The following is a 13974-nucleotide window of genomic DNA, read 5'->3' as shown; positions in this document are numbered from 1 at the left end:
GTATTACTTTATAATAAATGGCTATTTAAAAAAATTCTCTAATGTGGGTATAATATTCAAAGATAAATAAAACGTACATTTACAAATTATATTTTTAAATTACCATAATTCTTTAAGATTGTAAAAAATGTTAAGTCAAGGTGCTTGTGCATTTTTAAATCATTATTTTGATTGAACTCTAGTTTCTCCCACAATTGAGTTAGTAGACAAGCTGTACTGTACCTACTCCAGTATTCTTGCCTGGGAAATCCCATGGACAGAGGAGCCTGGCGGGCTAGGGTCACACAGAGTCAGGCACACTGAGCAGCTAACACACACTATAAAGCGAGAACTGCGGGAGGATCTTTATTATGTAGCTAAAACAGAACTTAGTCACCATGAGTTAAGTAGGTATTGACTAACACTGAGTTTTACTTAAATGTCCAAATCTGTGTAAACAGTTACGCTTTTGAAATACTAGTTTCATTTTAATGTTAATCCATGTTTATAATTTAAAAGATATTTTTGGACATCAGGAATGAATCTAGCATATAACTTATTTTCAGAGACAAAGCCCCAGAACTTACTGTTACTCCTCTGCTTGTCTTCCAGGTGATTCTACAGCGAGATGCTGCTCTCCATAGGGATGCTCATGCTGTCGGCCACACAAGTCTATACCATCTTGACTGTCCAGCTCTTTGCATTCTTAAACCTCCTGCCTGTAGAAGCAGACATTTTAGCAGTAAGTAAATTTAAACAGTAAAATTTATTCATGTCTAAAAACATCCCTTAAAGAAAAGTTTTTTGTTTTAGTTCTAAATGATAAAGTGAATAATGAAATAATGAAATCTTACAGTGTTTACTTACAAGCATGTAAGTTCATACATGTATTTGTTACTTGAGAGTGTAAGTGCTCGTTTTTTAGTTGGTTGATCTCTAACATAAGATCTCATGTACAATAAGTACCTGATAAATGTTGCTTGTGAGAGTGTTTGTGCTCTCTTTTGAGTGCTGGTACCCACATTGATTTACATGCTACATGTTTACATAGAATCTTAATGTTTTTTCCTGGTCCCCAGTGTATCTGTAATGACTTTGATAGTGATATTTTAAAAAATTGTACAAATGGCCATAAAAGTTTTTAACTTAATGTTAATGAGTCCAGAGGAGAAGCCTAACGATTTTATCTTTGATGGTGGGTAGAAAAATTTTTAGAGAAGAAGGCTGCTCATCAAAATCTTTTAGTCCTTTCTGAGCTACTGTCTTACTGTCCTCTATACTGGGAAGTGTATATACTTACTATTTCTCATTTCTGTGAAGCTAGAAAAAGAATTAACTGTACCTGTACATGTGATATGTGTGTGTGGATACACCTATACTCTTGGTACTATGCTAAGAATTTATTGGTTTTTTTCTTTCTGGGTGCAAGCAATTTGCTTATTAATATTAGGTAAGAAAGAGAAGGGCCAAAATTGTTGCTGACCAAACTTTATTGTGGTCCTCAGCCATGCTTCTTCATACTGTGACATTTGTGGAAGGGCCTAGAATCACTGCAGAACTTTAGAGAGCAAGGCTGGTTTCCATACCTTTTTTCCCCTCTGTTCTGACATCTGCTACTCCTTGTCTTTCTTTCTTTCCTTTTCACCTGAGGTAGAAGTGTTAATTGCTCAGTGGTGTCCGACTCTTTGTGACCCTATGGGCTGTAGCTCACCAGGTTCCTCAGTCCATGGGATTCTCCAGGAAAGAATACTGGAGTAGGTTGCCTGGGAATCTTGTCCAGGGGATCTTCTCAACCCAGGGCTTGAACTGGGGTCTCCTGCATTGTAGGCAGATTCTTTTTTTTTTTTTTTCTTAACCTGAAGTAAATTGTTCACCTATTCTATGGTTCAGCTCTGTGAAGGGTTAAATGATTTTCAGTGGATTGCTCTGGGAATATGACTGACTGTGTGATATGGATCAAAATTCTTGGTCATTCTAAATGCCTCCATTTTTAATTTTTTAACTGGCATGTTATAATGATTAAATAAGGTTAACTGTTTAGAATAGTATCTACACATAGTAAATGTTTTATCTTTTTATCTTCATTATAATTATCATTCTCATCATCTTTCACTCACTCCCTTGGTCTTATGTGACTGTTTAAGTTGTATTTAAAAATATAAATATTTATTTATTTAGCTGTGCCAAGTCTTAGTTGCCGTGTGTGGAAGGGAGCTTTCATTGCAGTATATAGGATCTAGTTTCACAACCAGGGATGGAAGCTGTGCCCCCTTGTATTGGAAGCACAGATTCTTAACCACTGGACAACCAGAGAAGTCCCTTAAGTAGTGTTTTTAAATTTAGATAGAGCACAAAATATTAGAGATAGAAGAACAATCAGTCCTTGCCAGCGGGTGTTGCCTGTGCCTCAGGCAGGTTAGTGTGGAATGTATGTTGATGTCTTCTAGTGAAGGAACTATTCAGCATGAGAGCTACTTAAATCTGGTGTTTATATTGACATTAATGCAGAGATAGCTGGTGGGGAGTCGGTTGTGGGGTCATGTGTCTAGGATAAAAGGGGAACTAAAAATTGAGGCAGAGGAACCAGATATGGTAACACAGTCATTCAGAGGAAGTGAGTTAAAAGGTTGAAAACACTAGCTCTTTCTTTTAATTGAATAAGAACATCACTGTAATCTGTATTTGTAATAATAAAATTTAAGTAAGTTGAAAATCAGGTTGATTCTGGCTCCATTTTGGACAGGTGTTAGAATGTTGCTTTTGAAAAGCTATAGTCAGTGTTAAGTCATGCTGTTTGTATGCCAGATGATTTTGGTTTTGGCAGTTAAATTCTCCCACTTGACTATTAATTTGCTGGCAACAGTTTTGTCCAACTAGTTGGTGAGTTCTGAGAGGATATGGGGGGCTTCCCTGATGGCTCAGTGGGTGAAGAATCTACCTGCAGTGCAGGAGACAGAGGAGACGCGGGTTCAAGCCAAGGTCCGGAGGGTCCTCAGGAGGGGAAATGGCAACCCACTCCAGTATTCCTGCCTAAAAAACCCCATAGACAGAGGAGCCTGGCAAGCTACAGTCCAAAGGGTTGCAAAGAGCTGGACACGACTGAGAGACTCACACACACATAGGATTCGGAGATGCTACTATACGGTGTATTGCTGACTGGTCAGTAAGTGCCTAGGCCATGGGTACCTGAAAGACAGGACTGTATCTTACTAAACTTTGTGTTTCTGGTACCTCGTAAGAGTCACACAGGAGGAGTTCAGTAAATATTTGAGTTGATTAATAGTTTTTCCTTGGAGAGTTCCTTCTTTTATATTTTCTTTTAATAGCATTTATTCCTTGGAACTCTTCTCTTTTCTTTAACCCAAAAGGAAATATGAAGTTATTAATTTGTAAGTTTATATCTAGAAACATGGAACTTTAGAATTGGCAGGGACCTTATACTTTAGAGACAACCAGATGAATGTTGAATATTCTGAGGTCCATAAGCTACAGTGACTAGTTAGCTTCAAGCTGGACCATGATCTTGTTGAGAAGTAGTATTCATCTTATGTATTCCAGAAAGTCAAACAACCCAGTTTTGTTTATGTCCAATCTGCCCTTTGATTCTGTCATAGAGATTTGTTAGAGACATTTCGTTGCTTGGTAGGTGTTCAGGGGGTCAATGGACAGAGTTAGGAGAGAAGCCCCTAGTGGTTTGTAATGTGGATGGATTGGATCATACAGAAAGTTAAGTTAAGCGCTCCAGCAATGGAATTACAATCTGGGCTGAATTCCACTTCTACCACTCTGTGACTCCATGTCCTTGGACGAATGATATAACGTCTCTTAAATTTCACTTTACTTATGAAAATGAGATTGGAAAAGAGACAGTGTAGGGCAGTGGGTTAAGAGCCAGGGTTCTGAGGCCAGACTGCCTGGATTTGAATCCTGGTTCTTCTTATTTACGAGAGCAAGTTATTTTCAAGCAGGGTATTTTATTCTATAGTCAGTCTGTAAAATTAGAATGATGATAATAATAGATGACTTAATAGTATTGTCCTAAAGATTAAGTAAGTGAATACCTGAATAAATGTTTAGCGTGATATCTTAAATGTTCCATAATTGTGAGCTGTTTGTTGCTTTTTAAGTTGAATTAAAATACCCTGATGCTGGGAAAGATTAAAAGCAAAAGGAGAAAGGAGTAGCAGAGGATGAGGTGGTGACTGAGTGGATATGAATCTGAGCAACTCTGGGAGATGGTGGAGGACAGAGGAGCCTTGCATGCTGCAGTCCATAGGATCACAAAGAGTCAGACACAACTTGGCGAGTGAATTTAATTGAATTAAATTTCTGTTAGGGCTGCTGTCAAGGAGAGCTAGTTAGGAAGAGACTTTTTCAAAATAAGGAGATTAAAACTAAAGCACAGTAATCATGGAGCCTGGGATTCCAGAGAGGAATATTTTTATTTCTATTTTAACAGTGAGTGTGTTTTAATTTCATGAGCAGCAGTGGCCCCCTTGCTCCCCACTGTACTAAAAAGGTAAAGCACTTTTGTACTAAAGATTTTTCTGTTTGTCTTGTTCATGATAGAAACTTTTTTTTTCTTTACAACGTGATTGTAAAAAGCAGTGTGAGCAAAGTAACATTTTGCTTTCTTGAGGAAAGGCAAAGCAATTTCAAAATAACTCTCACTCACTAACAAAACTTGGATTCCACATCCCAGTGTTACAAGTACTATAGTTCAAGCTAGATATTTTATTTCTGAAATTCTAGCCAAGAGCATGAAACTCCTCAGTAGTAGGAAGTTATAAAAGAGTGCTTAAGCACAGCTGTAGGCTTTTCATTTCCTAATCTTAAAAGTACATTTTAGAAAAAGTACTGCCTGTACACATCTGTCTTTTTCTTTGTGTTGATCTAGATCTATTTCCTTAAATAGAGGCTAAGTGTCTTTGGCCTTGGAGGAGTTAAACGGCTGTCTCAAGCTCAAAGCTGATTATGATTTAATCAAATTAATTAAAGAAGGATGTTTTAATTGAGAGATTAAATGATACATTGTGATGATGGAGGTAAAAGCACTTTGTTGACTAAAGCACTTTGTAACCCATAAAGGGAAGTTGCTCAGTCGTGTCCGACTCTGCGTCCCCAAGGACTGTAGCCTATCAGGCTCCTTGGTCCATGGTACTTTCCAGGCAAGAGTACTGGAGTGGGTTGCCATTTCCTTCTCCATTGTAAACCATAAAGCACTCTGCAAATATGAATTGTTTTTAAAATAAGAATTTACTCTGAAGCATTGCTGGCTTTCAAGTATACTTCCAGGCTGATTATCCAAAGGTAACAGAATAGATAGGTTCAGTGATCAAACTTGGATAGTTGAGTTACAGTTTATTGAATTTATTACAAACATACAGTGAGAAGTATAGATAAAAGATGGGTATGTTAATACACTCAGGATAGGGTGAAGAGTCACACTACCCAAATCCTGAATTCCCTGTTATTAGTTTGTCCGTAGTTTGTCTCTATGCTGGGCTTCCCTGATGGCTCAGTGGTAAAGAACCTGCCTGCTAATGCAGGAGACGAAGGTTTGATCCCTGGGTTGGGAAGATCCCCTCGAGAAGGAAATGGCAACCCATTCCAGTATTCTTTCCTGGGAAGTCCCATGGACGGAAGGAGCCTGTTGGGTTGCAGGCCATGGGGTCACAAAGCATCTGACACCACTTAGTGACTAAACAATAACAAATCTGTATGCTGCATCCACTTTCCCTGGTGACAGTATGTTTCCAGTATAGTTGAGGATGAACAAAGGGACTTAACAGATGGAAAGTGTCTGGATCCAGTGTTTTCTCGCTCTGTTGGAGAGACCTGAGGTATTTACATCTGAACACAGCTGTAATTTGCTGTTAACCTGCAGAGCTGTTGATCCACCTGTCTCTGGCAAGTGACACATGAGGCTAAAATGAAGATCTCCAGTGGGTGTTTAATTTAAGGACAGCATTCTGGATGTGTGATCTAATCCATGTTGTGAATATTTAAGATTTGCATCATCCTTCTGTCTTGCACTGTCTATACACAGCACTCTTGCTTTGTTCCATCCTTTTAATCTGTATTCAAACTAATTGTGTTCAGTTTTTTCTGTCTTTGGCCTACAGTTTACTGACAGCTACCTTAACTTCTGTTTCACTGTGTAAATTTCGCCTATGTTTCAAAAGTTACTTGTTTACCATTTTTGTTTAGTTTCACATCTTCCTTGTTTCTTTTGTTTTCCTTAAAGTACATTGAATACAGCATCTTAAATAATACAGTAATCTCACTTTACAATTATCATTACTGTTATCTTTCATTATAAAAGTAGAGCAGATCCTTGTTTTGTTCTGTTTTGGTGGAGGACTGAAATATTGTAGAACAGGAATCTGTATCTATAAGGAATGGGGGGGGTAGTTATTAAAGAGATTGAATACCTTCAGTTCTTTATGTGTATGTATTTCATTGAGTTTAGATCTTTCATTTTCAGTCCTGAATAAAAGTGTTCAGATTACTTAAAAAATGGCAGTCTTAAAAGGATGGTTTGATACTCCTCCTTTCTCTGGGGAAAAGGCATCTTTCAAAGCTAGATCCAGACATCCAGTAAATCTCTTCCTTTATATCTAGACCTTTATAATATAGAGAAAATAAAATGGAATTCTTGCTGGAAAATAATCTGTCTAGAAAATTATTTGCTAGAGAATTGTCTATGGGGAAAAACTCAGGAAAACAGAAGGTAGTTAAATGTTACAGAATTATTGCTTCTGTTTAATAATAATTACATGAAATCAGAATCCAATTGAAACAGTTATATATATAGTAAATTTTATCCATATATTCCTTTCTTAGTGGATATGCATTTACAAAGTTGAATTGTGATAAGCTGTGATAGTAAATCAGAATCATGGACAATTTAAATAATTTAAAAAACTTTTCTTTTTAATGTTATGTGTACATTGGTTGTAACTTGATTGTTTTTAATTTTATATTTAGTATAATTTTGAAAACGCATCTCAGACATTTGATGACCTTCCAGCAAGGTTTGGTTATAGACTTCCAGCTGAAGGTTTAAAGGTAAGAAAATAGTAATATATGATTAAAATTACAGGATTTTTAATAAAGTTATCTTTATTGCTCTTTATTTGTTTAAAGAATGAAAATATTTCTTACTGTTACTTATAAAACCTATATATATTCATTCATAAAGGGCTCAGACTATTGACAAGGTATGAAAAAGAAAGTGAAAATACCTTGTGATTGTATTTTATTATTCTGAACTAGCTGCTGTTAGCATTTGGCATTTGATATTCCAGATCTGTTCTTCTAGAATATGTGCTATGTGTTTGTTGAGATATATGTACAAATATTTGTACATATATATTTATGTACATATAATGAACTTATGTTTAATGCTAACAGAAATATGTCACTTGGTTACGTGCCATTTTTACTTCATTGTAAACTAGAACATCTTTTCATGCTAATAGACAAGGTTCTGCATTTTAGTTTGCTGTGACTGCATGGTTTTGCAATATCATGAAATACTATGGATTTTTGAATAATTTTGTTTAATTTTTTTACTGTGGGTATTTAGCTTGTCCAAATTTTGCTGATGCACTTTGCCCATTTTTAAATTAAAATATCCATTCTTATTGCTATGTAAGAATATATATTGAAAGTATTAATCTGTTATTTGCCTTATATGCCTCAGATTGTTGTCCTTCATCTTTTAACTTTAAAGTTTCAGAAGTTATATTTGTGTATTATAGTTGCATATTATTATCTTTCTCGTCTACCTCTGGAGTCATGCTTAAAAAAATCCTTCCATGCTCCAATATAAGGTTTTTATATTATGTAAGTGAGAGTACATGAAATTGTATATATATTGTACCACAGAATGTTTTCAGTTTGTTCTAATTTTTTAAAATTCCGTATTTAAGTGCCATAAAAATGTTATTCTCAACTAGGATACCAGGCATCTCTGGGAAGGATGTACCAGTTTTTAAGTTTTTCAAAGATTTTAAATTATTTTTAAAAATCCCAGTATTATACAACTATTTGTCATTGTAAAACTATTTAAACAGGAAAGAGGTATATAGAGGAAAAAGGAAAAAGCGTTCCTGTACCCTCTTCCTCACCTATACGTATTTCTTTAGAGTTCATCATCAGATTGTTATGTGCCCTCACAGTCTTCAGATCCTTTTCTAAATATGTAGTGTTTTTTAGTTCATACATTTATGAACTTGTAAAGTTCGTAAGTGGTTATCATTATGTATATGAAAGGTTTCTTAATTTTTATAATGAAACCCATTCTAGCTAATTTATCCAGAAAGGAATTTATGAAGGGATAGAGATATTGAGAGTATTGTGGCCTGGAGAAGCAGTTTCCATACTGTTTCAGCAAAAAAACCCAGAAGTGCCTTGTAGAACTGCCATGATAAAAGATTGATGACAGCCGCTGACCGCCAGAGAAAAGCACAGAACCTTGTCCCTGACCAAGAAGCTTCTGTGGTCTTAAAACAATCTGCCTCTGTGTCTACCCAAGCTGGTCAAAGAGATACCATTGCCAAACCGTTTCCTCAAATCTGTCACCTGGATTTTTCTAATTGACAGACTCTAGACCACACAGTCTTCCCTGGTGGCTCAGAGGTTAAAGCGTCTGCCCACAATGCAGGAGACCTGGGTTCGATCCCTGGAGAAGGAAATGGCAACCCACTCCAGTATTCTTACCTGGAGAATCCCATGGACGGAGGAACCTGGTGGGCTACAGTCCACAGGGTTGCAAAGAGTCGGACATGACTGAATGACTTCACTTCACTTCACTTCAGACCACACAGTCTAGAAAAGCTATGACAGACTTAGACAGCATATTAACAAAGCGGAGACATTACTTTGCCGATGAAGGTCCGTCTCGTCAAAGCTATGGTTTTTCCAGTAGTCGTGTATGGATGTGAGAGTTGGACCGTAAGGAAACCTGCGTGCTGAAGAATTGATGCTTTTGAATTGCAGGAAATTCAAACCAGGTTTGAATATCAAACCCGATATTCAAGTAAATCAGTCCCAAATATTCATTGGAAGGACTGATGCTGAAGCTGAAACTCCAATACTTTGGCCAGCTAATGAGAAGAACTGGCTTGTTAGAAAAGACCATGATGGTGGAAAAGATTGAAGGCAGGAGGAGAAGGGGACTACAGAGGATGAGATGGTTGGATGGCATCACCAATTCAATGGACATAAGTTTGAGCAAGCTCCGGGAGTTGGTGATGGACAGGGAAGCCTAGCGTGTTTCAGTCTATGGGGTCACAAAGAATTGGACCCAACTGAGTGACTGAACTGAGATCACCCAGTTACTAGCTATATATTAATACTTTAGGGAAATACCTGGCTGTGAGGGAGGCTGGATAATATAGTTGTTATTTTTATTGTTTTGGTCTACTTTGGGAAGGTAGGATCATAGTGTGGGAACAGTGGTTTCAAAAAATTTGGGCATTATGAAAGAAGAGTATCCACTATAGTATTTACATTTGATTCCCCCACCTCCCCATATTAGCATTATGTCTTAGAGATCTTTGCACAGCCTTGCTTGGTATTCTGTAACATGAATGACCACCGTTTATTACTCATATTCTATTAATAAATATTCAGATATTTTGGTTTCTTATCTAAGCCAGTTATTTTGCTAAGATAGGTTTGGACGTGTAATAAATGAGTGCATGGGTATTTATATATAAAATTTTTCTTAGATGCACTAAATTACTTTTCTAAAAAGCTGTACTAATGGGTATGAGAATATTCATTTTCCTACACCCTTGCCAATCCTGAATATTATCAATCTTTTAAACTTTTGCCAATCTGATGGGCAAAAGAATTATCTTGTTTTAATTCGTATTTCTCTGATTATCAGTGATTTTGAGTTGGCAGCCTTTCTTCCATTCAGCATAAAGAGTCCGACCATCCCTTTTCACTGAAGAACTTTTCTGCTTAGTAAGCTTGTTTTAAAGAGTTTCATTAACTCCTGATAACCATAGTCTTATTGTAGCTCTTCTGTGCTATTGTGAATTTTGTTGTTTAGTCATTAAGTTATGTCTGACTCTTTTGTGACCCCATGGATTATAGCCTTCCAGGCTCCTCTGTGCGTGGGATTTCCTAGGCAAGAATATTAGAGTGGGTTGCCATTTTCTTCTCCAGGGGATCTTGCAGACGTAGGGGCTGAACCAGAGTCCCCTGCTTTAGCAGGTGGATTCTTTACCACTGAACCACCTGGGAAGCTCATTGTACATTTAGTTTACGTTTAAAAGGTATTTTGACAAGTGTGTTTATTCACTGCCTGGGGAAAAAAAATAGTGTTAAATATCTGCCTGCTTTTACCCTATAATTCTAGGGCAAGCCCAATAGGTGAAATGCAGTGATAGTAAAGAGAGTATTCTAACAAATTGCAAATTGTTGGATCATTAGAGATAGCTTTTATAGTTGCATGACTGGCTTCCCATTGCCTGGAATCAGAATTCACAAACGCTAGCCTACTTCTTATTGTTTACAAGGAGGACTTGACGATAAAGTGGACATCGCTCACAGTAGTGTGATGTCTATAAAACTGATTAAACAGATGTGTTAAAAATATAACCAAGGTTAATTTAAAAATATTGTATGGTTATAGTATTAAGAGATATAGCTGAGAAATATTTTTACTTTTGAGCTTTGTCCAGAGTGTTTAGTTGGGATAGTTTTTGTAGGCTTATGTTCTGTAGATAGAATCTGTATATTTTATAATAGTATAAAATATAGTAAAAAATTCTGTAGAATCTGTAGATTTTATAATAGTATCACTGAATTACACCATTTATAAAAGATTAGATATGTATGATATAACATATCAATTGAAATTCTGTTTGCATTCTATTTACATATGCCCCAATTAACCTAATAGTAACAAAAGAAAATTTTAGCTTTAATGTAAAAATGTGAATTTTACAAGAATTAAAATGTCTTGTTAGTGTTGTTGAAGTTTTAAAAGAAAGATTTGTTATTTTTACCTAGGGGAAACTCTTTGTTTTTGGTTATATATTTTAATTGGCTGTTTTAGCCAGTACCTTTAACAGAAAACCTTTTTTTTTTTTTGAGACCTTATTGGCTGTGCCTCAGATCCAAAAGGAAGATGTATGACATCAGTATGTTCCTTTAAGTCTAAATACCTTATAAGAGACCTGACAATGACATATCATAAGGTGTGTTCATTGTCCAGAGTTAGATCCTCACAAGAAGTTCCTTTCTGAGAGTCCCCGTTAGACACTGCAGAAGGTCTTTAACCTCTCAGTTTGATGTTGTAATTCCATTCTCTCTCCTGCCTCACTAAAATAAAAACTTAACAAGTAAGTGTTACTCTTTTGCCATATTTGCCAAGACTTATTATCAGAATTAAAGGATTGCCAACTAGATGGGGTATGAAGTGCTTGCTGTCTTTCTGCTTTTACTTGTTATTTCTTGAATAATTAGTGATATCAAGCATTAGTGAGATGTGCGTGTATGTGTGCTAAGTCACTTTAGTCATGTCCGACTCTTTGCGACCCTATGGACTGTAGCCCACCAGGCTCCTCTGTCCATGGATTCTCCAGGCAAGAATATTGGAGTGGGTTGCCATGCCCTCCTCTAGAAGATATTCCCAACCCAGGGATTGAACCCACATCTCTCACGTCTACCTGCATGTGGCATTATATAATTATTAGTGAGATATAGCGTTATTGGTCAAGCAGGCTTCTAGTTTGTCTGTTTTTTAACCCATTTTTTTATTGGTTTGTAAATTTTTAAAATATCCACTTTTAGGAGTCCAGACACTAATCTTTTAGTTCAATTTAGTCTAGTTGCTAAGTTGTGTCTGACTCTTTGTGACCCCATGGACTGCAGCATGCCAGGCTTCCCTGTCCATCACCAACTCCCGAAGCTTGCTCAAACTCATGTCCATTGAGTTGCTGATCCCATCCAACCATCTCATCATCTGTCATCCCCTTCTCTTCCCACCTTCAGTCTTTCCCACCATCAGGTTCTTTTACAGTGAGTCAGCTCTTCGCATCAGGTGGCCAAAGTATTGGAGTTTCAGCTTCAGCATCAGTCCTTCCAATGAATATTCAGGACTGATTTCCTTTAGGATTGACTGGTTTGATCTTCTTGAAGTCCAAGGGACTCTCAAATGTCTTCTCTAACATCTCAATTCAAAACCATCAATTTTTTGGTGGTCAGGTTTCTTAATCTTTTAGTTATATTGCCTTATAAATATTTTCTTCTTTGTGTTGTTTAACTTAAAATTGCCTTTTAAAATTATGCCTATGTTTAAATTAATGCAGACATCTTTTTTTTGATGTTTTGAGTTTTCTATACCTTAAGTAATCCTTCCCTACCCTGAGGTCTTGAAATATTTTTCTGTTTACTGCAAAATTTGTAAATTTTTCCCATGCCCTTCACTCCATGCTTGGGAGGTCTTTAATCTACCCAGGATTATTTTATTGTATAGTGTAAAATAGGCCCTTTTTGGAAGAATACCCAACTACTAAAGTATCATTATTGCATAGTCAAGATTTTATCATGTAGATTAGTAATGCTAACAAAGTTTCTGATTAGATTCTCTGTATATTATCAATATCATTGGAATAATTCAGTTATACACCAAAGACCAGTCTCAGGGGGAGCAAACTTTTCTAAGTTTCTTGCTTCTTTGCTTTTAAGAAGTGCTTTGACAAGTAGAGGGAATAATAATGATTATTAAAAATTCAAATCAAGATTATCTCTGAAAGGTAAGCCTAATATTTGGGGTTTCCTGAGTATTCCTGTCAATGACAAATCTTGTTTTCAGCAAAACGCCTTTTGGGCTGGATTTACCATGACCTTTTTTTTTGACGTGTGTTTATTTATTTGGCTGCATGAGGTCTTAGTTGAGACAGACGAACTCTTAATTAAAGTATGTGGTATCTAGTGCCCTAGCCAGGAATCGAACCAGGGCCCCCAGTACTGGGAGCACAGTCTCAGTCACTGGACCACCAGGGAAGTCTGGTACCATGATGTTTGTATACAGTGTTTTTGTAACGTGATACTCAGCCTAAGTTCTTCATGTGAGTGAGAAGACAGAGAGGATAAAGATCTTCACAGGTAGATTTGTCCTTGACTGCCTTTCCTCATATATAGACAGACAAAGGTACAAATAAAAGGATTTCCTCTTACAATTAGTTTTTTTTTTTTTCTGATCTTTAGTCTTAAATTAGTGCCGTATAGCATCATCACCAGTTAATTTTTCACAAACTATACTATTCTTTGAAAATAAATTTACTAGTTAATTTTAGGATTATTTTATAAGAAATCATTTTGTTTAATGTAAAGATGAGATTAGAAGAGAGTGGGTGTGGGGTTGGTTTTTCTTTTTTTTTTTTGGGCTGTGAAGGAAAATGCAAATATTGCAAGGAAATGTGTGGTTGTTTGTGAGACTTCCTTTGCTTCCTTTGTAGCAGATATTCAAGAGAGATTCAGGACTGCTGCTGTGTTTTTCCTCCCAGACACTTGACAGCTTTGTGATAGGAAGAAGTCTTGGTTAAGGCTGCATGTGCATGGCTGCCTCTCTCCTAAGAACTATGAACTGTTGCAATGTCACCTTCAATTTGTTGGCTAAAACAGAGGTCAGACTTTCCTTTTTGAAGGAAAAATAAGGAAATAGGGCCATCAAAATAAGGAATAAAACCACCTGGTTATACATGAAAGGAGAATTCTAAGATACAAAGGCATTTTTAATTGCAGAAACTTCGATCATATTCAAAGAATGCTTCTTCAGTGACTTTTGAACATATAAAAATAAGCCTTTTCCTGTTTATTTCAAAGGTGATGATTGCTTATTCATGTATTACTGAATCAAGGAATATAGAATCTCATTAGAGATAGAAAATAATGAAGAATTATTTCATTATGGTAGCTTATCACTTAGATGTGGGGCAGCTGGGAGAGAGCATAAAAGGGAGGGCC

The 13974-nt window shown here is 36.4% G+C and overlaps 1 protein-coding gene across 2 annotated transcripts in view; it reads left to right on the top strand.

Moving 5' to 3' along the window:
- Positions 1 to 13974, top strand: part of RNF13 (ring finger protein 13) — a 123041-nt gene that overhangs the window by 23087 nt on the left and 85980 nt on the right. For both annotated transcript variants that reach the window (XM_005675452.3, XM_005675450.2), the window contains exons 2-3: positions 592 to 721; positions 6970 to 7050. In XM_005675452.3, coding sequence (XP_005675509.1) covers positions 608 to 721; positions 6970 to 7050 — 195 coding nt within the window. In that variant the 5' untranslated portion in view covers positions 592 to 607. The remainder of the gene's footprint in view (positions 1 to 591; positions 722 to 6969; positions 7051 to 13974) is intronic.

Source organism: Capra hircus, chromosome 1, assembly GCF_001704415.2.
Source record: "Capra hircus breed San Clemente chromosome 1, ASM170441v1, whole genome shotgun sequence".
Lineage (NCBI taxonomy): Eukaryota > Metazoa > Chordata > Mammalia > Artiodactyla > Bovidae > Capra > Capra hircus.
Note: the sequence above shows the minus strand (reverse complement) of the source record. Positions and strands in the feature narration are given on the sequence as shown.